The 25,285-nt window shown below is 40.1% G+C and overlaps 1 protein-coding gene across 3 annotated transcripts; it reads right to left on the reverse strand.

The window, feature by feature from the left end:
- YIPF7 (Yip1 domain family member 7) lies at nucleotides 1-24,820 on the reverse strand. Of its 3 annotated transcripts, XM_088163313.1 has the most exons (6): nucleotides 24,699-24,820; nucleotides 23,122-23,238; nucleotides 22,329-22,492; nucleotides 10,698-10,843; nucleotides 6,068-6,249; nucleotides 1-1,265 (listed from the first exon to the last, which is right to left on the reverse strand). In XM_088163313.1, exons 2-6 carry the CDS (start codon nucleotides 23,235-23,237, stop codon nucleotides 1,103-1,105), a joined length of 771 nt encoding a protein of 256 aa, XP_088019439.1. In that variant the 5' UTR covers nucleotide 23,238; nucleotides 24,699-24,820; the 3' UTR covers nucleotides 1-1,102. The 3 variants fall into 3 exon arrangements, with proteins under 3 accessions (XP_088019439.1, XP_014726586.1, XP_088019440.1); XM_014871100.2 differs by lacking the exon at nucleotides 24,699-24,820 and having other exon boundaries at nucleotides 23,122-23,361; XM_088163314.1 differs by lacking the exons at nucleotides 22,329-22,492; nucleotides 23,122-23,238; nucleotides 24,699-24,820 and adding an exon at nucleotides 22,554-23,086.
- Between the last annotated feature and the right edge of the window lie 465 nt (nucleotides 24,821-25,285).

A 25,285-nucleotide genomic window follows, 5' to 3' on the forward strand; every position in this document is an offset into this window, starting at 1 on the left:
ATTAATCTGCTACAATTTATTTCCTTCACATTTCCATTTATTTCATGTATCTACTTTTGCTAGTTCTTTCTACACCTCCCTTATTTTCTCTTCTACTTCATTTAGATTTTTTTCATGTTGTGACTGCACTCATCTCCTATTCCTCTTGATGGCTCGATATTTCTAATACTATATTTTAAAATATCATCTTGTGCATTCTGTGCTTTATTGCCATTATATAAACGCTTGGTTCCCTTAAAAACAGCAAATAGATTTTTTAGGGGCAGATAAAATTATGGAGATTTGTATTTTGCCTGTTCAAATACAGTTCTGCCTTTCAGGACACATTTGTAGGGGTTGCCTCCACTTTGTGTGGTGCTTTCTTGCCGTTACAGCAGGTAGTGGTTTAGTGAAAATTTTAAAATATAATGTTACTGTGCATTAAAAACAGTACAATGGTGTTTTGGACTCCAGTACCTCTTAAAAAAAAAAAAAAAAAAAAAAAAAAAAAAAAAAAAAAGAAAAAATAAGGCAACCTTCATAGGCTCCTGGCTCCTTCTGTTGTATCAGCCTGTTCCTGGCCAATTCTCCAATGTCACAAAACAGGGTCACTCAGTCTTCTGTCACAAAAAAAACCCAAAACCAAACCTATAAATGTTGGATATTAATTAGTAATTACATAAGATGGCAAGCTGTTTCTTTAAAAACAAATAAATATGCATTTTAGCTTGATTTACTATGTCCATTAAATATTTACATAATTGCATTCTAGTTACTCTCTAGCATATGTATTATATTAGAAATACTTACAAATCATAACAGGCTTTTTTATTTTAATTATAATTTATTTCCTTCTTTTATCCACTTTTACAACTTTCTCAAGAAAATAATTTCTTTTCCTTAAGCTGTAAGACTGTCAAAACACCATTATTTTAAGGCCATCGACCTGTTAGCTTGATTTTTTATTTCATTATCAGCCATTAGTAAAAAAAACAGTAAGTCATAGAATCTAATTTTGTTAATGGAATTTAACACAACTCTAGGCAATCTGAAAATAAGTAAATAAACCCTTCCCCTCCAACAACCATAAACAGGCTGTAAGAAGACTACCAAAAAATACATCTCAGAAAACTGTTAGAAGTGCAAAAAGTCCATAAAGTAAAGCACATGGGTATGCAATCAGGAGCTGCTGTCCTTCCATAGCCAATGCAGACGTAAAAATTTTGGAGGCTGACAAACTGCACCATCCAATAATAAACAGGGCAAACACAGTTCCTGGCATCCCCCTAGGAGAAAACAAAAGCCATAAAAGAAACATGACAGAGTCGGCATATTATAAAATGTAGCACCAAATCCTACCAAACTCAAGTTGATGTCTAGCAGCATGTTACTGACAGGTAACAGCCAATGGAAGAACCAAGAACTAACTGGCACAGTGAAAGTCGAGCATGACAGCAAATTAAAATTGTAACCATAAACAGAAAATTAATATCTTCAGCATGGATAAAAGCTTAATCAGAAGCACTGCTAAAAGGACTGTACATTTACAAATAAATCTTCTGGGCCTCCAGCAGATGCAGCTGCTAAAGTTTTATATTAAATTTAGCCAAGTTCCTATTTCAGCCAAAATCATCTTACAGAAATTGTTAGGTTCTAAAATGACACTACAGATCTACTCTTCCATCAGGAAGCCTGATGATCTGGAGGGGTTGCATTTTTGAAACACAGAACAGATTTTATGTGTGCCTTAGACACTCAGGAGAGGCTCTGAAAGACTCACACCAGCTGGATGGGCAGAAAGCTCTCCCAGGAAAAAGCTTGACTAGCCTTTTAAAAAAGGGACCACACAGAGCACAAAGTAAGGAGTGGGAAAAGAACCACCAAGGAAAAATATTTTGCTTATCTTGGCATCCTTCTCTGCACACTGAAAGGACTCTGCCTTTCCACCCTACATCTTGGTGACAGCTGAGCCCTTTTGAAGTTACACTGTGCCCCCTTTCAGGAGTAGGGAGCCCTGGAGAACTGGTGATTATGGGACTATGGTTGAAAGCCCACTGAAATTCTCCTGCAGATTACAGAGGCCTCACTATTAAACCCTGTGGGAACAAAATCTTGCCAATAAATAATGTTTCACACATGCTTTATCTGCACTTTATTTGCAGCCCGCTTCTGTAAAATGCATGAGATCATGTTCATAATACACTGCTGAAGTACATAATGAGATGGCTGCTTTACAGAGTTTTGCTGTGTCAGTCTCAAGGACTTTGAGAAAGAATAAACCTCTGACATTTCCTAAAGGCCTTCCTGGTGCCCCACTCTTCCAAAGCATCAGCATAACAGTAGCAGGAGGGAAAAACAGACTTTGTATACATTCTCAGGTAGGTCCTTTTATCAGAGATTATCTCCGCTAATATAATTATTGCAACTAAAACGTGATGAATAAAGCTGTCCTTATGTAATTGACTTAGTTTACTTAATGCATTCACATTACATAAAATAGTTGATTTCTTAGCAGTCCAGTCACCAGGCCAATAAGGTACTTGGTGTTGCCAGCTCTTGGGCCTTTGAGGGAGGAAGGAAAGAATTGATTTTACAGTGACTCAGCACCTCATTGCAACTTCAACAAGTTAAAAATAAAACATTAAAGACCATGTGATTTAATATCCTCAGTTTAAGTGTTTTTTAAACCTATGTAGTGGCATTTGAGGAAATTCCACTGGGCTTTGCAAAGCACGTTCCTGACCTCTCCTCCAGGAAGAGATGCTAAGTTGCTCACCTAAACAGTAAGCCAGAAATTCAGAGCTGGTATGGAAGGCTCTTTGAGCAGGTACCCATGCTGGCAGAGGGATGGGATGCAATAGGAACATACTGTGCAATGACAACTTTCAGCTAACATAATGACTTTTTAGGGGACTATCACAATGGGACACTGAATGGGACTGAAGCCTTATGGCCCCTTGTGGTTTGTTCCAGTACTGGCCAAGAGCAGGATGGAAAAATCATGTCAGAATCAAGAGGTACTGCTGTGCACCTACAAATTCAGTCCTTGATCTAACAATGTGTTACTGCAAAAAAGAATGGCTTGGCAGAGAGCTTTGTGTCTGGTATGTCTGTGAGGGTCAAATCCTCTAGAGTGGAAGAAGGGCAAAAAGCACATGTCATGCTTACAGTGACCAAGAGGATTGGGGCTGTACATGTGTGAGACTGACATGGAAGGACACATGTGAGTGGACCCTTTCCACTTCTCTTTCTCTCACATCCTGCAGATGTTGTCACCAAATGGGTCCTTTGCATCAGCTGGGTCTAAAAATTTCGCTCTTCATGCTTACATTCATTTCCTTCACTGTTGAGTTAAGGAAGTAGCTTTACCACACTGTTTGGGGATTTGATATTAAGGAATTGTTGTGGCTTTCTGCAGGAAAAAAGCCATTGATGTTTCTCCCAGAAAGATGGCCTAATAAACTTGGGCTCACACATGAGAACAGCATACACATGATCATAGCATAGATGGGCACAAACAATTCTAGCTCCATGCAAATTTGAGTAAGAGAACTGGTTTTCTCCTTGGTACTATTCAGTACCTCAAATGTTCCATATTTTGTTTTATTTTGTTACAGGGAAATAGCTAATCATGAAAATTGAGTTATTAGATTACTATATATATCTTTGCCATGGATGAGTGCATTATCTTACATATATCTTTGGTGAAAAAAAAAATCAGATTATTTCTTTGGACTTTGAAATAGAAGTAATGCTTTTTACACATATTATTAAATTCATGAATATATTGCTCTTTCTTTTACCATTTAAAATAATTTTAAAAATTAAAAATAATGATATATATGTTGGATTTTAAAGCTGCCGCTTAATTTTAATAGCATGCTTGCAATAATTAACCTTGGTACTTGCTGTGTTCAAGCAATTTCATATACCAAATAAGGAAGGGCTGCAAAACCCTGTCAATAGGTACTTAATGTTACCAATTCATTTTAGAAATACCAGTTCAATTTTGTAAAGGCTGTCACATTTTCGTATTTAAAGACTTTCAAAAGATGTGCTTTCTGTAAATTCACAGCATTTTACAAATGTGTGGTATGTGCTTGGGGATTCCATGTAGAGAAAACAGTACCCTGCACAGTTGTAACAGCTGGTTTGGAATTCACCCCATCTGTCTTACAATTATATATTGCACATTTTATTAGGCTGGATTATTAAACAGGTTAATCAAGAAAATGTGGGAAGTGTAGGAGGACAGAGAATAAACAACTTCTTCAGCATTACTCTCATCCATCTTGTCAAGGACAGCTCAGAAACACTTTAATACATGGAATAGGGTCAGGTTAAGCCATCATAGCTCCACAGAAACATGTAACAAGAATTTTGCCAAAACTTCATTCCATCACATAATTTCCTTAAAAAATAATAATTATATATATATATACATAAGACTTATGCTTTTCCAGAGAAAACAAATGCACATTTTCTCGTTCATCAGCTGCTAGGTTCCATATGTTAGAGATTGGAGAGTTAAAAATATGAGAGAACAAAAGAGACTGAGGAGGGAAACAATCATTTAATAACATGTTAATGATAGGTAAAAGCACTGCTCAAGGCCTTCAGGAAAGATCTGGAACTTGCTTGTACTTTTCTGTGTGTTAACAAGGAGATAAACACTGTGTCTCAAAGGGCTTACTGAACAAGGAGGAATGAGAGGCTTGCCAAAAGGTTTGCTATTTAAAGAATATGTCTGAACAACCCCACACATGTGCACAGATACATACACCACTACACATTTGGTTTTTCAAAGTATTCAGTTATTTTCGGGCTTGCAATTGTATCAAAATTATACCTCAGAATACTATAATACTAATATAATACTAATACTAAATCTACTATGTCTTAAGTGCTTGTCTTAATTCTCCACATCATTAAGGATTACTTGGCTATTTCATTCTGTCCCACAGAAGTCAGTAGGAAACATAAAGATGGGAGGCCTGATGCTATGAACAAAAAAAAAACAAAACAAGACAACCAGCTATATAAGCCCAAAGTTCAGCAGTTGATTTTAAAATTGATACCTGAGTTTGGCCACTGTTGGCTGTGCAAAACAAAAATCACAACTGAGGCTGCTGCAAAAATCAACAGCACTCTCAGTCCAAGTGGAAAGCAGTGGAATTAAAGACTCATATCAAAATATATGTGTATACCAGCCCTCTAAAATACAGTCGAATTGTGTCTATTTCCACCTATGCATACAAAAAAAATGGTGTTATGGTTTCAGAAGCCAAGATTTACTACGTGACCATTTATAAAATGTTTTGCACAACACCAGCCACCTGACTTACTGTCCTTCATATTGGAGTCAGTAAGTCAAGAGTCTCTCTGAGTCCTTCAGAGAGAGATCAGAGTGCAGAGATTGAATTAAAGCCTTTAGAAGGAATGAGTAAGTGAATAAATGGAGCAAGTAAGTAAGTAAAGAAATGGAATAAGTTTTAAGTGCTTTTAGTAAGTAAAAGGTCTTAGATGCCTGAGGAGTACTGCATATTCTAGTGAAGGTTAAAACTCATACTAGTGTTTCCATAGAGGCTCCAAAAATCTAGCTTCAAAAATAATAGAGTTATAGTAAGAATATTGCTTACATTTTTCAGTTAGAACAAGATAGGCCATGAATGTAGTCTATACGTAGCCTGGCGTGCTAAGAAACCAGAATTCTAATAGGTTAAGAAGTAGTGGTCTGAGTTTGTGCATTAGCTAGTTAAAAAGTGTCTATTAAAAAACATGCATTAAGGAGAGCTGGTGCTCTATGCCATGGCTTTATGCCATGTGCATTTTGCCAATGTATTTTGCCACTGCAGTTTTACCATTACTTTATGTCATTGCTTTTGCCATTGCTTTTATGCCATTGCTTTGCTTTGTTTTTGCCTTTGAGACTGATATGCTTCCACAATAAATAACTTTATAGCAACTATTAACATGCTTGGCTTTCTAAAGAAAAACATAACCCGACAGTGTGGGTGCCTCAGAGCACCCGAAAGTCCACAAAACCTCACACTTCATAGGATTCCTGTTGCCCTAGAGTGGTACTTACTGCAGTGAGAAGACAACTGCACAAGAGGACAGGATGACCATGGGCAGCAGGCAGTAGCCCAGGACACTGGCAACGCAGCCGTGCGAGACTCCCGAGACGCTCATCAGGTTCAGCAGGGCATGCATGGCAAGGCACCCCATGGCACTCATCCCATACACGTAGCCAAAATGAACTTTCCCTGCCTGGAATAAATATGAGGAAGCATGAGGTGACAGAAGTGAGCAGTGATCACAAAATGCTAGCAGAAGACAAATTTAGGTTTAGGTTTGTTACTTTTTCTTGCTGACACTCGCTCTCTGCTTCACCTACATCAGTTCAGTTGTGAACCACTGATGATACTTTTGGGTGATTTTTGCATAAAAATAATTCCAAGGTGCAATTGACAAAATGTGCTTCTAACTAACTTAAAGTTACAAGACTGATACTCAGTCTTACTGTTGTTGGGCTCTGAACACAGCTGGAATTGGTTGGGAGACTTGGGAAAGTTTAACTGTCAACAAACTAAGAAGAAATTATGGAAAGCACATTTTAGTCATTAAAATCAGCATAGGCTTATAAAATACCTTTACAAAAAGTGAATATGGGGCTGTGAAAAAGTGTCCTAAGTAATATGATGACTGAGGTTACCTGATATGCTTCACATTTTATTACAAACCTTCAGCTTTAAGCAGGTCTGCAAAAAATTAGGAAAATGTTGCTTAAACTAATGTGGTTTTCAGGGCAAATGTGACTGTTCTTTCCCTTGACTACCATAGAAAGATACATCTCTGTGCTTAGTCCAATACAACATTTCAGCATAAAACTCAGTAGTAACTGTCAGCTTGTGTTCTTTTTCTGTTCTAACGAATGAAAAAAATACCACATTTTTTTTCCCTTCTAGGTTTTATTCCTTTGTTTGAATTTATTGCCTATGAAAGGTACTAGCCTGGCAGCCTGGAGCTTGATGTTTTCTAATTTATACACAAAGCTAGTAAAATAGGCAACTGTGGCCACAGCTCTACCAATTCCTTCATCTCCTGCCATCATTTTGAAGGATCACCTCCAGGCATAAGGGCATTGTTCACTCCCCAAAATAAACAGTCACAAAAGACTGTTAAATATGTTTTTGTATCCCTTCAAGCTTCTAACAAATTAAATGCTGAATGTTGGCTATGCAATACTGTCATTCTCACATCTGTACATCAGAAAAACATTCATAAATCAGAAAACTGTTTTTATCTTGGAACTTTGTATCCTAATGATAGAATGCACCTGCGAAGGAGAAAGTTCAGAGCTGGAACTTAACCATTAACTCAGAACCACGGAGTAAACTTCTCAAATGAAGGGCCACTATGCATCACCTTCCTGACATGTAATAAGATATATGTACATACATAAAAGAGAAGTGTTTTTGCACATACACGGCACACATGCACACACACACACACATACACACATGCAATCTATATGTTGCACACACTATATATAATATATATATATATAATTGCATATGATAAACCACATAAGACTCAAAATTAATAGATAGTCTCAGTTTCCTAATAATGCTGTGGCTTATGGTTGGATTCTGTTGTGATGGATTAGGCAGAAACATTGTTGAAGCTTTTATCATTTTCTGTGATACTTGCTAGTTTATCTCCTATTATGGCTAAGGAGGACTGAGAAGACCTCTGATTTTACTCATCCATACATTTTAATGAAATCTGGGGGAAATCAACTTTGAGGACCCTTCTCTGACCTTTATTCCTGTATCCATGGTTGTGGAAATTGATCACTGGATGCCAGCAGTATTTGAGCTGGACAGACATAAAGCAGCACTATGGAGAAGGCCTTGCCTAGTGATGGCACATCTTGAAAGTCCTGATGCTGCAGGTTGGGGGCAGCTCACCAGCTCTCATTGGAGAGCAATGCATGAACATGAAAGGCAACCTGAGCTAATAAAACCTGACTTTACATCAACAACATTATCCTGTCTGCAGATTGACCTGGCTCACTGCTGAGCTCTCCTCTGGTGCCAGTCCTCAGGGTTGAGTCAGGTACAGCCAGGTTGCCTATATCCTTCCAGCATCCTGGCCTTTTCCCCATTATTGTCTTCCACCATAAAGAATAGTCTATTCCTGAAATAACAGCATAAGAAATCTTCCTATTTAGGCACAGACTTTTTTTGCTGGCATTTCCATACTAGTGGTACAAAATAATCTGGAAAAATTGCTAGAATAAATAAAATTATTGATAGCTATAGAAGAGCAATATTAGCTCAGATGACTATCAACTAGAATTTCAGTCATTAAGGATATGTAGTAAGTTTAACACACACAATGCTTTGGGGCACACTTTGCTATACACCAACTAAGTAAAGTTCTGGCTCAAAACAGATGCATTAACTACAAGCTGTATTTTAGACTGTTTGTTTCAGTGTATTTAACTGTTCATAACACAGCACCATTTATCCAGTAGCTCAGTTTAAGATTAAAAATTTCCTAAGCCAGAGATGAAGGGAGCACTAGCACCAGCAGCTAGCTGAGATCTCCAATTGGTGAAATGTTGGACTTGTGGTGCAAGGATATGAGAGAAGGGAAAAAAACCCAACAAACAGCCGTACATGTTGGTTCTGATTTTAGTCTTACTTAACATATGTAAATATATTGATTCACACACACGGGAATACTCCCAGTTCACAGTGATGTAAGCAAAACCAGAATCAGGCTTGATTAGTCTGACAGGCTTTGATGAATGGAAAGAGCTAAATTTGTCCTGCGGAAGGAGCAAGGTTAGGAGAAAGTCAGACTTTGTGTTCTTGTTTGCATCTGCCTGGAGTGGGTACTACTACCTTTAGCTGAAGTGGATGGGGAAGCCTGATTTCATACAAATGACAGCATAAAATGCAAAGCAGGTGAGACTTGGGCTTGTGCTAAATTCTGTGTTGCCATGGCTTCTCTATCTATAATGGAGCTGCCCTGTTTTACACTAACATGAGGAAGAACAAGTCCTGTTGCCAGCCTAGCAGTCCTTTCCTCTTTTTCTCTGAAAGAACTGCTACCCTTTGAAGAATATCTTTGCATAATTTTCCATAGTTAAAAAGCTGAAACTAAAGAAAATGTATACATTATTTTTAGAAACAAGCTCTCAACCAAATTATGTTCCTGGTGCTATCAGAAGATACTTACTTAAGTACAAAAGGATATCATAGTTTACACAGCTGAAGAGACACGTTAGTAATTCAAATACATCTGAGATGAAATGGTAGCCTGAATTTCTAAGATAAACCCATAGACTTACTGCAGTGAAGTTATGGAACAAAAACACTGGATTGTGTCAGACGTGTTCTGCTGCCCTAAAACCTGAGCATTGAAAATACTTGGCTTTCTAATGACACCTAAAATGCTTAATATCCCCAAAAATGTATGATAATTAAAGTCATTTATTTAAATAATAATAGTTTAGTATTCATTATAACTGTTGGCTATTCAGGGAGAAAAATCAACAGGAAACATTTTTTCCCTTTCTTTTAGCTTTCCTTTCATTTTTTTATTATAATTAATTCAACTTTCTCCTTCTACTACCCTCATACATTTATTTCTCCAGGTGGAAAATAGCCTATCTTCTCTAGCTTCCCACCTTCTTTTCCTTTTATTCCCTTTCCTCCTGCCCCTTCCACCCTTTTAAAAGATTTCTATTTTTATAGGAACATAAATAATAATACTACTTGCCATTTATATTGCAGTTTGCACATTCAAGGTACTGCACTGACATTACAAATTGAGTAAGAACTTTCAAAAATCTTCTGATTCAGCACTATTTATCACAAAGGAAATGGAGAATTAGAGCCCCTTTCCTATCACCTCAGTTGCAGGGCAGAAAAGCCCTTCCCAGAATGGTCCCACCTTTTCCCTGCCTGATAAATTGCTGCCAGAAAAGTTGTACTTCAGCAACACTGGAGACCTCCTGTTGCCAGTGATATATAGACGAATTTGGAATCCTGCACAATCCTGTTAAACTTTCCTCCTATAGGAAAGCTATATTCATAAAGAAGAAGGAGGTCAAATACAGGCTGCTATATTTTGTTAAGCAGACAAAATAGAACAAAGAATATAAAATAAGAAAGTACTAGCAAAATTTATAGGAAGGTATTGCAAATTTAAGGGAGTGGGGGGAAAAGACTGTTTCCATTTCTTTTTTCTCCAGTTATTCTAGTTGTATAAAGATGTTTTTTAGTCTATGTGTCTCGGCAGTCTCTAAAATTACATTGAAAGAAGATAATCTCAAACAAAGTAGCAAAAGTGTTAGAAAAACCGGGCTGGCCTCCTATTCCTTTTTATTCCTTCCTTTAAAACCTGTTCAGAGCCTCTCCAAATTATATATAGCACAGATCTGTCCTTCTCTTCATATTAAATCCCACCCTAAAAATGGTCTGGTCTCTTCTTTCCACTGGAAGTAATACATCACTTTATCTGTGTCACCTTTACATTATATTTAAATTTTATGCAGAATTTTTAATACCTAATCCCAGAACAACCGGCAGCAAATGACTCATTTTATTTCAGTACTACATCTTCTGCAGCTTCACACTCATTATCACTTAAGCTTGAGCTTGTTAGAAAAGAAATCCCTGAAGATTTCTGCCACATCCTACCATCAGCAATGTTGCTCCAAGGGCCAAACAGAAAACCATAGGTCCAGTGAGGTCTGTCTCATTCATAATGCTGCCATCTGCAGGCTTCATTGGATTTAGAACTGTTAATGTTTTCTGCCATATATGCTCAAAATTGATCCCAAGTTCTGCAACAAGAAATTTCAGGATTTTGTTAATTGCTCACAAGAAAACAACACTTTTACAAAAACCTGTTAGATACCACAAAACTACAAACAAATGCTTCAGTGAAGATAATATTGTAGGATGACATATTCTGTAGTAGGAACATAATGTCTCTGCTATATACTCAGTATATTTGAGAGTCAGCTTTCATTCTAAATTGGAATATTAATTTATAAAATCAAATGTTAGGCAGTGAAGCAAAAAATGGCCTCAGCATTTTTGAGTTAATATTTGTTTTTCCTATATTTAAAACACACATATCTAATGCCACATTAACTTAGATGGTGAAAAACTTGCTAATTAACAATAACTCCAGAATTTAAGATACAACAGTGAGAACAGAGACATATGCTTTAATTCTGGAAAATCTGACAAGAAATATGTCTTAATCGTGAAATGCCAAAAGCAGTTTAAAACGACATTTGCCCCTTCAGGGCAGGTTTATACTACTTCATACAGTGCTCTGTAAGCTTGGGCTTTTTTTGTTGGTTTGTTTGTTTGTTTCTGTTGGGGTTTTTTGCTTGTTTGTTTTGGTTTTGGTGTTGGTTGGGGTTTTTTGTGTGCATGGTTTCTGGTTGTTGGGTTTTTTTTGTTTGGTTGGTTTTGGGTTTTTTTTGAGGGTGGGATGTTTGCATTTAAAAAATAATTAGTGAGACCTATGAAAAAGAAACAAATTCTGTCCCACTAAAGGTGATGGGAATCCTGCCAATAACTTTGTTGGGGCAAAGCTTTATTTTATAACTTCTGGAGAAACACTTCAGCTTGCATGAATAATCATCTTCCCTGAGATTCTCCAGTAAGGGAAAAGTTAGGTTCAGATTTGCCACCAGAGTGACTGAGAATGGCAATGTGTTAGATCTGTTTGGAAAGCCACGTCTTTATCTTGTTCCACCTCTCCATCACTGAGCTCATCATTTGAGCTCAGCCAAAACACTGTATATATAAAGCTACTCTGCATTAAAATGTGTATTTTTGGTCCGATTTATGCGGTACATAGATAGGAATATCTCTGAAGCCTTGCAGATCACAAGCAGCTGTATTACATCTTTTTCCCAGGGTGAACCACACAGGGAGTTAAATGGTTGGAGGTCTTAGAGGTAGAGATGTAGCAGCTATCTATAGCAAACAGAATGATCTTGCTGGCTTTAAGGCAGTACTAGTCCCTTTTGTGTAGTAAAAACTCCAGCTGCCTTCCAGTATGCCAAACTAGCAGGCTGAATATGCTCGTGTTATATTATGCTGAAATAATTACAGACAAATTTACTGGGTTACACCCCCCCCCCCCCCAGTATAGGAAAAATATTTTCCTAGCGACAAAATCAGCCACTAGCATTAGAATGGTCAATCATCATAAAGAATGGCATTGCTCATATAGTTAAATGATCAACTAATTGAAACTGAAAGCAGCTTTGCCAATTCCTTTCCCACTGAAACAAGCGACTTAGCATCTGCAAACTACTAAATCTATTACTAGATATGAAAAAAAAAATCTGTCTTTATTAATTATAGATTTTCCAATATGTATGCGGGATAAACACAAGAGTGGTGTCACGATCCGCTATTAATGCAGAGCGGGGGTCGTGATGGTTCTTTTGATCTCAAAGGTGCAAACAGGCAAAATGCAGGGGACAAAATCAGTTTATTCAACAGCAGAAAATCAGTTTAGTCAACAACAGCAATGCATTTCATCAAATGCCAACAATTCAGTTACGGTAAAGGGGAGAGGTACAGGATAAGGAAAGGGGAAGGAAAGGAAGGGATGGGAGAATAGCTACCAACAGACGAGACGGGCGTCCTCGCGGGTCATCCGATAGACGAGTCTTCGTCCGTGGGGAGATCTCAGGGGTCTTCATCAGTGGAGAGATCTCAAAGGGTCTTTTCCAGAGGGTCGCTCTTTTATAGTCCTTCTCCAAAGCGAGTGGCCTCTAGCCAAAAGGTGGGAAGATTTATGGACCATTGTGTGGTGCTGCAGGAGACAGGTACGGACAATCAGTCCTCAGTTGATGCAACACAGTCTCTGGTTGGTGCCACGACAGCACGGTCCAGTGAACACAATACACCAGCACACAGTCATGGGCATCCACCTTGGCCCGGCCAGTAAACCATTGTTCGGAGTCAGTCTGGGTGGGGGTCCTCAAGGTCTCCTTGCGACGGTCGGGAGGCAAAATCGAGGGGAACTTCGGACCGACCCTTACACCACCCCGTGACTCACGATCGTCGTCAAGAGCGCCCTTTTGTAGAGTTGTAGTGAAGTCTTCAGTTGTGGTGTCTTCAGGACTCGTCCCCGTTGGTAGCATATCCCAGAAAAAACAGAGACAGGAGAGTAGGAAAGAGATAAGGGACAGGATAAGGAAAAGGAAAAAAGGGAAAACAAAACAGATCAATTATGTTCAATTTTGTTGATTGCTAACGTCTTCAAACAATTTGTTCAATTTTTGATTAGAAATAAATCAATTTTTAAAGCAAGTTTTTGATCTCAATTCTTTAAATTTTTTCAGTATTGATTAGAAAATAAAGCAAGTTTTTGATTAAACAATTCTTTGTTCAATTTTTGATTAGAAATAAATCAATTTTTAAAGCAAGTTTTGATTAAACAATTCTTATTAAAAAAAAAAAAGGAAAATATTCATTTTTCATTTTATCTGAAACCTTGTGTCAATAACCCTGGGGATGTCAACAGTAGCCGATCTGGGTATATCTGTCACAGATGCCAATTGTGTTAATCGTTTCGTTATCCTCCAAGTCATGATGTATAGAATTGCTGACAAAACAAAACCAATTAAAACTAAAATCAAGAGAACAATGGTGGGATGACACAATTTGTTCAGGATACCTGTAGCAGTAGGTGACCACCCAAATAGAGTATCCCACCACCTGTGTTCAGCATCTGCCTTTACTCTTTCTAAAACACGATGTATTTTTTCCACATTGTGATGAACAGCTATTAGAGTTTTCTGTCCGTTTTTCTTGATCCTCTCCAAAATTTCGATCAGATCTTGGTGGAGCAACAATTGCTTCACCAGAGAGAGGTTCATTCCAATTGGAGTGGGCAATAGATGGTGGATCAGTGTGTAATTTGACTGCAAAAGATGGTGAGAAGTAACTGGGGCTACATAGGAAAAATCACATCCTGAAATCCTAGTAAAGTTGCAGACACAAAAGTTTGAATGATTTTTAGTATTCAGTACCAAATTTTCTATAATAACACTATCACAAGCGGTTCTAAAGCATGCACATCCATTGCCTATATATACTAATACAGTTTCAGGAATCTCATTTGGATGGATTTCAAAGTTACAAACATTCTGTTCTGTGTCTAAGCAGATATCTTGAGCTCTGATTGCATTACTTTCACAGATAAACCCTTGTTGTTCCCGGACAATGCAAGTTTCCAAATTGACAGTTTGCCACCTCCCACCGATTTGACGGGCCCATTCCCTATGCTCAAAAGGATAGAGAATAGCTCCATCATGGTTCAACCCTAATGCAATGATGGGGAATATTGAATGCACTGAAGCATTACGAATCGTCAGTACAAAGGCTGTGGCAATGCTTGTGCTGGGATCATAGGTAAAATTTACTAAGTTCCACCAGGACTGGAATTCTTTTTCAAAATCAGTGGCACTGTCCCAGACTATTTTTCGGATTTCAGTGGGAAAAGTGCCTTCCTCACCTTCTCTTATAATTAAAGCAGCAACTGACTGCATCCACAACTGGGCCTGGATACAACTGAGAGCCAAAGAGATGTTATTTTGAGTAGTACCAAGTGCATCGATTATCAATTTGTGGTCATTTACGTTTACCTTTTCCCAACTTGGTAATATGTTTGATAACAACCATTGTTGGGCTCCCAAAGCTGTTAAGGCTGTTTGCAGGGGCCGTTGTAATTTGGTTACATCTCCAGCTGTGGTAGCCAATTTATTCATTAGTACTTCCGAATCGATGCTATTCAAAATTCCCAATCCTGTTCCCACAACACCGGTTATGTCTCTTGCCATTCGTTTTTTAGCAGGATTTCGTTTCCGCAGCCAGGTTGTCCATCCCTCAAAAGAAGTTTGCAGAAAGGGTGAACAAGCTGGTTGGACTTCTGAGACATTATTTTGCATCAATAATTTGATTTGTTTGAGAGACCATGCCGGATTAAACAATATTTGTTGTTGGCCAGTTTTTCTAATTACATAAGGTCCAAATTGAAAAATTGTAGGGCTTAGCACAACCGGTGGTTGGGTAGTAGGTGTTACAACATTAACATCAAGCTCTCCCCAGTATTTTGTATCATTTTTCCCACACATGATTTTATAGGAAAATTGTACAGCAGTTAGGTTTAGCCAACAGTCTTGATTTTGGGGCTTGCAATATAAAGTCCGGCCATGAGATTCTATGCCATAACTGTATGCAGGTTTGGTGAGGGATCCAGTTGCTAATTTACAAGTTATTGCAACATTATCACCTTGTGTCACCAAGAAAGGAGGGAAAACCTTGTTTTTGTCATCTAACACTAGGGGGGTACTTACACCACGGTATATAACTACGGCGGTTAGCGTGGGTTTTTCTATAGCATTTATTCTGAATTTATAGGTCAGGCCTTTCAAGCTGGACTCATCTGTTGTGTTATTCTGCCAGGAGCATGTTACATAGGTTGGTCTGGTTAAAGTAAAGTTATGCCAACAGTCAGTAAGTTCATCTGCACAAAGCTTTGTAACTTCAACGTTGTTGGTGTCAGGGTCCAGGGTATAGTTACCAACCTTCCTTTGGCGACAGCACAGTATTAGGGGAGCTTGTTTTTTACATGTCCATGCTGTTGTGGGGCAGAGACTCGCCGTGATGTTAGGGTGCAAACTACTGGTTATATCTGATTTTAAGTAATTCCCGGTGATTGTAATGGTGGTGGCTTTCTCATGAAGGGATTTTTCCACTTTTCTGCATCCTACCTTGATTTCTTCACCAATTATTCCTGTTAGTACCCTAGCCCAGTCCTTTTTGTCCCAACCCCAGTCACTTGAACGGTATACCTCAGAACCATGCAGTACTACGGTCGCAAGGCTTGGGTGACGATCTCTGGGGTAGGGTCCTAGAGCACTGGTATGCCTGATGGAAGCTTCAGACCATGGCCACTGGGCCGAGTTTTGGCCATGGTGTGGTGGTAGGATACAGAAAAATATCAAAAAGATGATCATGGTTCGTCCAGTCCCCATGTCCCTCGGTGGTCTTCTGTGAAAGCAAACATAACAGAGTCTGCCACCAAAAGGCAGGAGGTCAAAATGATGGAACAATCCAACGGGTACTTATCCGATGCTCCTTTCCCAGAGCATTGGTGGCTACCCATGCATATTTATTTAGAGGAGTTTTTAGTACTAGTGGTACTTCTCCTACAGTAGGGAGGTTTACCAAAACAGGTTGCCCAGGATAATGGACTGGATTTTTGGAATCATTAGGTCCCTGTAGTGCAGGAATGATGCTTGGGGCTTTTAGACAAAAAGCAGTTATTTTGGGACACCCGTTTACCCCCCATCTATCATTTATACCTTTTACAGCTTGCCATAATCGAAGATCCCAACCTCCCTCATGTGGCTTTAGGAGTCGCTTTAGAAGACCATTGGTCCTTTCTACAATCCCGTTGGCTTGAGGATAATAGGGGGTGTGAAAAGTCCACTTTATTCCTTCCTCCCTTGCCCATTCCTGTACTACTTTAGCAGTAAAGTGAGACCCATTGTCAGATTGAATCTCCTGCGGCTTTGGAAATGTTCCAAACCATTCTCGCAATGCCTTAACAGTATTTTCTCCTGTAGCTCTATTAAAGGCTTCAGCTTGAACTAGCCCTGAAATTATTTCCACTCCCACCAGCACGAAGTGTTTACCACCAGACTTCTTAAAGGGGCCGATATAATCTACCTGCCATGCATCCCATAGGCCTTTACCTTTCCTTAAGTGCAAAGGGTCATCTTCCAAAGGATGCCTTTCTAGTCGTCTGCGGCATTGCTCACAAGCTGATATGCATGTTTTACACATTTCCCTGGTGACAGGCCAGCCACGAGCAAGGGCTTCTTTGTATAAATCTTTGGCACCTGTGTGTTGTCTTTTTATATGCAACCATTCTAACAGATGTTCCCAATCTTCTGTAATTTGTTCCTTTTTCAGGGGACTTAGTCTTGCTAACTCATCAGCGGCATTATTCCATTCACCAGCTAAATTTCCATCTGTCTGATGGGAAGCCACCCACCCCACAGCAAAGTTCCCGTGACTTGCTATATCTAGAATTTCTTGCCATTTTTCCTTGTGCCATACTGGGATTCTGTTGACTTCCCAATCATTTTGCTGCCAGAAAGGAAGCCACTCTGTACATCCTTTAAACACAGCATAGGAGTCAGTGTAAATACAAACAAGAGAGGTATTATGTGCCTCCTGCTTGAAAACACTCCAAACGGCAATCAGTTCACCAACCTGAGCACTGCCTTCTCCCTCAGTAATAATTCGTTCACCAGATGAAGTATGAAGGGCCACTGCTCTGTATTTCCACACTTTTCCCTCTCGTTTGGCAGAGGCATCAGTAAACCAGGAATTCACTGATTGTTCAGGGGAGAAAGGAGGGGCCACTTTAATTACTGAGGCAGGTTTATCGTGGCTGTTAGCCAAATTCTCAGTTTCTTGTATAGCCAGACTTTTTGCAGCTCCTTCTGTTACAGAGAAAATGTTACAGTAATGTTCTATCTGGGCATACCACTTCCTGACTGAGGATCTCTGGGCCACCCCGTCAGGGGGAGGGGTCCCGCTGGTGACTGCTTTGATAACTTTGAAGGGGCCTCTTAATACAATTGGTTGTTGACGTGTAATTTTTTCTACTTCTATGAGAGCTATACTAACAACAAAAAGCCCCTTTTCCCAGGTAGTGTATCTTTTTTCGGCATCTTTAAAACCACGAGAATAAAAACCAACCGGCCTTGTAGGGCCTTCTGGACCCCGTTGCCATATGTGCACTGATAGCCCCGAGGTAGCAAATCCCCATTCTACCTGGAAAGGATCTGTGGGATGAATAGGGCCTAGGGCTTGATGTGCAGTTGCTTCGAAAATCAGAAGTTGTAGTGCTTCCTCCTGAGAAGGGGTCCAATCCCATTTTACTTTTTTCCTCAGCAAGTCATAAAGGGGTCTGGCAATAATTGAAAAATCAGGGATGTGTTTTCTCCAAAACACTAATAATCCCAGAGCTTGTTGAAGCTCTTTCCTGGATCCGGGCATTTTAATTTGATCCAGAGAAGTTAGGGTATCCGGTGGAATACATGTCATGCCTCCTTTCCACCAAATCCCTAAAAACTTCACTTCCTGTGAGGGTTTTTGAATTTTCTCTGGGGGAATTTGTAAGTCAAGGCTTTCCAGATGAGAGATTATTTTCTGTTGGGTATCCCCCACTACTTCTATTTCATCCCCTCCCACCAGAATATCATCAATGTATTGATAGACAGCTACATTGTCAGGTTTGGGTATCTTTTCTAATTCCTGTGCTAAAGCATGGTGGGCTAGAGTAGGGGAGTGTTTATAGCCTTGAGGAAGCCTAGTGAAGGTGTATTGCTGTCCTTCCCAGGTGAAGGCAAAACGGTCTATGTCACCTGGTTGTATAGGTATCATGAAGAACATGTCTTTGACATCTATAGTTGCCATGATTGTATGAGCCTTCTCCTGAATTGAAGTTATAAGTTCAGCTAAATTTGGGACAGCTGCTGTGAGAGGATCTGTGTTTGCATTTAGTCTGCGAAAATCTACTGTCAGCCTCCACTTTCCGTTGGGTTTACGGACTGGCCACACTGGAGAGTTAAAGGGAGAATGAGTGTCAATTATCACTCCCTGATCTCTCAGGTCCTGAATAACTGGCTTGATTCCTTCTTTGGCACCAGTGGGAAGTGGGTATTGTTTCACATTAGTAATTTTACTGAAAGGTAAGGAGGGTGCAGTTTGGAGCAGATTAATATTAAAACGTGGTGTGCCAAAAGACCAGAGACAACCCTCCTCGTCTTCCCACTGCCTCCCAGCGAGGACATCCATTCCTAATAAATCATTTGGAATATCCCCAATTACAATTTTAATAAGTAACAAATTCTCTTCTCCAGGTAGTAGGATTTTTATCAGAGCTATATCCATAGCTTCTGTGGTCCCCAAGGCATTAAGGACAAAGCATTGTCTCCTCGTTGGAACAACTCCACATTTCTGCGCAGCTTTTCTTGTTAGTGCAGAAATTTGAGCTCCAGTGTCAACCACAAAAGTGACAGGTGACCTTCTAGGACCAACTATTGCTGTTATCAGGAGGTCCCCAGTATTGTGGTTTCTGGTGAGCGTTCTAAGAAATAACCAGTTTCCCCCCCCATCCCTCTGCTCACCCACGAGAGATGGGGTTTCTAGTTTCCCTGCTTCTGAAGCCGTTTTAGTTCCATTCCCAAAGACTGAGAAGGAGGAAACTCTGACTCAGTTCTCAGAACCTGTAGAGGAGATTGATTTGGCTCACTGCCCAGAATCTGGGGAGGGGTTAGGTTTGACTCACTGACCATGACTGGTGGAGGAGGAGGTGCACTAGGCTGAACAGTAGGAGAGTTTGATGTAAGGATCTTAGGGCAATGCCAATTCACAACAATTTTTATCAACTTGTCAAGTGGTAAGCCATCCATAACATCTTTAGGAATTTGTTTCTTTAACCCCAACGACCACCAGTACTGACGAGAAGTATTCAACTTCCCCTTTTCTGGCTTATCACTACTAGGAGAAATGATGTGTCTAACACCCTTGGTTTTCTCCACTTTATCCTCTGGGATTTTTACGGGTCCATATTTCCTACTGAAATTCAGCAATTCCTCTGCCACTTCGCTCCATGTCCAGATTTTACGGTTATTGTCCGGAGACTCTGGAGTCCGTCTAGGAGGGGTTTCATAGGGAGGGAAAGAGTCCACGGAACCAGATCGCTCACGTGAGTTTCCAAGAAATCTATCTAATCTTTCTACAGGTGTCATGGATGCAATAGTTTTTTGAAGGAGAATTGCGGTAGATTTGAGAGTTTCTGGGAGACCACGAATTAAAGGGGTCATGATTTCAGGCATTACAGGTAATTGCATAGGTGATTCATAGGTGGTAGTCAGTTTTCTCTCATGTATCATTTGCAAGCAGGCAGCTTTGTGAATGTTTTCCAAAAGTTGGTCGAGAGTACCAACTAAAGCTATAGGGTCTCCCCTTTCCAGGGGGTTAAGCCCCCCGGCCCAGAAAGCTGCACGTTGGGTCAAGGACCATGGGTAGCTTTTATCTCCGGTTGTTAAGAAAACTCCATGTCCCCAGTACCCACTAGCTTCGCTTTCTGATAATTTAATCTGATCTCCCCCAGTAAGAGACACTCGAAATACATATTCAGTTTCTGTTTCATGAGGGAGTCGCCCATATTCTTTTTTCAGTTTTGCTAATTCAGTGGCAGAATATGGGATTTCTTTTGTAGATATGTTTGGTTCAAAATCATCAGGACCAAGATAAGTATATTGTGTTTTAACCATAGGTCTTAATTTTGGACAGCAGTTTTCCCCAAGATTTTTCATTACAGTTAACTCCTTTTGGGGATAAATTTGATTAATGTGAACAATCTCCTTTTCCTCTGTTTCTGTGTGTGTTTCATTCTGCTTTAATTTTTTTGCACATTCCTTTTTTAGGGCAGCCTGTAGCATATGATTTTCGTCTCGCAATGAGTGGTTCTCATTTTGCAGAATTTGAACAAGATTTTGCAAAGAATCTATAATTGTGCTTTCTTCACTCACTCGCTTAAAGCGAGTTTCTATGGCTGCCGTAAGACAAGCTCCCAAAACTGAGCAGAGTATGGTTTTATTTTTGCCCAGTTTGAACCTTGACTCATGTTGCAAGGAATATATCCTATCAATCACATTCTCCAGATTAAACCAATTATTGTTCGCCCATTCCTCCCCACCTTGGGACGGTCTGGCGCTATACTTAGCTAATAGAGCATAGAATGCAGCTTTATTTGTTACAGTGGAATTCTCAGTCATTTTGTGAAGGGATAAGTAAAAACCACAACAGGGAGGTCTATTGCTTAAGTTACCACACACAACGAAACAGCTTCCGCTGTGTGCCCCCCTTCGCTTCCCTGTGCGGGTGAAGAGACCAAACTACTTGGGAGGTACTCCTTAGTTACCAAAACACCAGGTTGTCTCTTCACTGCACCAAGTAGTCAAACATCATAAAAAACAACAAAACAACAACAACAGCAACAACAACAACAACAACAACAGTGTCCCGCCTTTTGCACCAGTAGATCTTTTGTGAAATTCTGACGACAGAACCCTCAAGCGAGTCTGGGGATGCTCCACACCAAGGTGTCTGCAGTCTGCGGGAAATCAGGAAAACCCCCCTTGCTTTCTAGACAGGCTCACCCATCCGAGGTGGCCAGCTAGGTGCGGCTGGAGTAAGACTTCCTTCCCCTGATACAGACTACAGACAACCTTGCATCCCTTCTGTCCGCCAGAAAATCCTGTCCGTGACGCCAATTTAATGTCACGATCCGCTATTAATGCAGAGCGGGGGTCGTGATGGTTCTTTTGATCTCAAAGGTGCAAACAGGCAAAATGCAGGGGACAAAATCAGTTTATTCAACAGCAGAAAATCAGTTTAGTCAACAACAGCAATGCATTTCATCAAATGCCAACAATTCAGTTACGGTAAAGGGGAGAGGTACAGGATAAGGAAAGGGGAAGGAAAGGAAGGGATGGGAGAATAGCTACCAACAGACGAGACGGGCGTCCTCGCGGGTCATCCGATAGACGAGTCTTCGTCCGTGGGGAGATCTCAGGGGTCTTCATCAGTGGAGAGATCTCAAAGGGTCTTTTCCAGAGGGTCGCTCTTTTATAGTCCTTCTCCAAAGCGAGTGGCCTCTAGCCAAAAGGTGGGAAGATTTATGGACCATTGTGTGGTGCTGCAGGAGACAGGTACGGACAATCAGTCCTCAGTTGATGCAACACAGTCTCTGGTTGGTGCCACGACAGCACGGTCCAGTGAACACAATACACCAGCACACAGTCATGGGCATCCACCTTGGCCCGGCCAGTAAACCATTGTTCGGAGTCAGTCTGGGTGGGGGTCCTCAAGGTCTCCTTGCGACGGTCGGGAGGCAAAATCGAGGGGAACTTCGGACCGACCCTTACAAGTGGGAAACAGTTTTGGAAACGTGAATGCAAAACTATTGTTCTGCTGTCATCTAGCGGTGGTACCCTATATCTGCCCAATGCCATCAGGCTGGATAAATCCATGGCGAATTTGTAGGAGAGAATCCAGGTTAGGGGGCCAGGAGTTTTGGCTGCAGCTCACACGGCGAGGCTCGCCAGCTCTGCTGCAGTTTCTCTGGTGAATTCCACTAGCTGGCAAAGAAAGGTTAGAGGCACCCCCAGGAATCACGCGTGTCTGTGGGATTAGTTTTACCTTCTAGCAAAGGAGGCTCCTCGTCAAATCCATCAACATACCCAAGGTGAGGAGTGTCAGGACTGTACGCTGGCTGCAGAATCTGCCCCGTGTAGCTGTGGGGGGACGGAAGCATGTCTGATGGGACAAAAGCCCCAGCCGCAGGCTGCTTGTCTGTCTGGCTCCTGGGACGAGAGGCAAAGCACAGCCAAACTCATGACTACAATGAGAAACGGAGCTACTCACCACGTGCCACCTGCACTTCGCCTATTTTCAATTTGGGGAACGTGGAGGTTTTCTGGGTGCAGTGCTCGCGGTGGGTAATAGTTGTGAGCTGCCTTTGCCGTCCATCAGCGCAGCTCCCGGGCCGCCCCGCAGAGCTCCTCGCCAGCCCGCCAGAGCCCCGCACCCCACCGCGCACAATTCCAGCTCGGGCACTTGTGACCATTTTTTTTTTTTTTGCCCAGCATCCTGGTGACACTCCTCAGATACGTCCATAGTGCTAATGAAAGAGCCACACATTTCCCTGAACCTCAGAAGGGTCCTAAAGAACTTCCTGCAATATTCACACTAAATTTCACATTGGTAACATGAAGCTCAGTTACTCCTGTCAGGTAAACCACCTGTAACACCTATACTAATCAAAGTAGCAGAAAATCAAATCCTTTAAAAAGAAAAATTCACTTATAGGCATTCTGCCTTTCTGAAAGTTTAGATGATGTCTTGAATCTCTTTCCTGCTCCTTCAAGCCCCAAAGCCAGCCCCAGAACCACCATCTATAGAAGAGGGAAGCTGAAACAACTCCTATACTTACTGTCTGCTTGCACAGAGGTTTTTGTCTGAGCCATAGCTGTCACAACCTTCTTCCTGGTCCTCTATGGTATAATTAGACTGGTAAAAGTCGAACTGAAACTGCTCAAAATTTGACATTCTGTTTGGAAAAATGGTTGCAAATATCAATAACAAGCCCAAGTCTGTTTTGAACTGTCCTAAACTTAAATTAAAACAGCAAACTGCAAAGCCACAAACTCAAGAGAATCTTTCTGCAGAAGCTCATGATAATTTGGAAGTGACAAAAATAAGACCCTTCACTTTCTTTAGCTGTAACAAGAGGAATTAATCTTCTGTTACTGTAAGTTACAGTATATTAATTTAGAAGTGGTATACAAGACTTCCTTTCTTGTTACTGTTACCAAAAAAACTTCAATTTTGAAAGAAGATATGTATTTATAAAGTAAACTATTGTTTTAAGCAGCTCATTTTCCTACTTTCAATTAAAAAAAAATATGACCATATCTCAAAGTTTAGAAATTAAGGTTTTAGAAAGTATTTTGGATTTCAAAAACAATTGCTCTTTACAACTATTTATATTTCGCAATATTAGATATGACTCTCATAAAACAATAGAAATTAAACATATTTGTTCACAAAATCTGTGATTTCTGTTCAGGGACACAGCTGGCACATCAGTGGTAGCAGAGAAACATTCTCACTGGCTAGCAACATGACTGGTAAAAGACAGCATACTTGGTGATTGAATTGGATTGATGATTGGATGATTCCTTGGTGAAAGAAAATATATGAAAGCTTATCTTTCTGCTGCATATGTTTCACCACCTGGCTAGTACTTAGGGAGTTAAACCCTTAAAACCCACAGAGAAGTTACATAACCTGACTTATAACCATAGCCATATCCAATTTACTTAGATTTTCATGTTAGATATTCATCTCTCCTAATATTTCCCATTTTTTTCACTTTTGTCCTAATTTTCAGCTTTCCAAATGCCATTGGCAAAATATGCTTTGGACCTCACAGTTATTCTTAGAATTATCTCAATATTTATCAAGCACATTCTGCTTATGGAAAGATCTTCGCAAATCTCTTAGCAAGATAAAAGTGATAAAGATTAGTATTTCATCAGGGATCTTGAAAAGCTGCATATTAGAGTTTGTGATTTTTTTTCCCATTATCAGACTAATCTTTGGGGACCTATTTCCTTGTTATACCTAGAGCTCAAAGTAGAAATTGCTCTTACATTATTTTTTTAACTGCCGATCAATTGTGCAGGTTTTCCAAATTTAAAAGAGAAATAATTTTTACATTTTAAATATGAATGAATAGAAATTAATTGTACCAAGCTACTGTGGTTTTATTTGGAATTGCACATCACGTAGGCATTAATTAAGTGAAGATTTCATACAGAACATGTTTTAAGAAACTTTAGTTGGTAGCTCTACCTCAATAGTTCAGTTCCAGTAAGTATTTTATGTCCTTTGCTGTCACTATACAGAATGAAATAACTGCTTAACCACGTATGGTTAACTCTGTATAACAGAATTCAGAAAAGATAAATTTATTTTCCAAAAGAATTTGGAGTTAAGATTACTTACTTTTTAAGACATTTGGTGAAAACTCCAGTCTGTCGAATTTACATGTTGGAGAACCTAAAATATCCTCTTGCTTCAACAGGGATGAGCTTAGTGCTATTTATAAGATTCTAAATTTGATATTTGAACAGATGCACATGAAGGAAAAAAAACTCACAACCTGTCAATATCAGGGCTAGCATTTAACAAGAGCTAACAACAATGGGCAGAGAAGGGTAGGAACCTTCAAGGAAAAATGGACAAAATGAACAAATACTGTTCCATATGTTACAACTCAGTAATCCAGATTCCTCCTTAAGCAGATATTTATGAAGATCTTGGTGGAGCCCTCATTAGCTGAGCTGTTAGACATTAAAAAGTTTTAACAATGTGTAATATTACCTGTTAAATTAGTGAGGGTGAGGGTGTGTTTCCAGCCCCCAGAGCCTAGAACAGCTGTGGGATGCTCCCTGGGAGCCCCAGGGCAGAGGGAGGGAGGGAGGCTGAGCCAAGCCCCTCTGCTGGTCCAGTGCCAGGCCCTGCTCTCCAGGCACATCCCCCTGCCCCATTGCTCCTCCAGGAGCTCCCGTCAATTTGCAAAGCTGTCTCTT

Source organism: Sturnus vulgaris, chromosome 4 (assembly GCF_052056855.1).
Source record: "Sturnus vulgaris isolate bStuVul1 chromosome 4, bStuVul1.hap1, whole genome shotgun sequence".
NCBI lineage: Eukaryota > Metazoa > Chordata > Aves > Passeriformes > Sturnidae > Sturnus > Sturnus vulgaris.

Excerpts from the sequence above, each read along its gene's own strand:
- YIPF7 (XM_088163313.1), bottom strand. The coding sequence starts at position 23,237 with ATGTCAAATTTTGAGCAGTTTCAGTTCGACTTTTACCAGTCTAATTAT. Across the intron at positions 10,844-22,328 it reads GGAGCCTCCTTTGCTAGAAG|AACTTGGGATCAATTTTGAG; the intron begins GTAAAACTAATC and ends TTCTTGTTGCAG. Across the intron at positions 1,266-6,067 it reads GCAGTTGTCTTCTCACTGCA|GGGGATGCCAGGAACTGTGT; the intron begins GTAAGTACCACT and ends GTTTTCTCCTAG.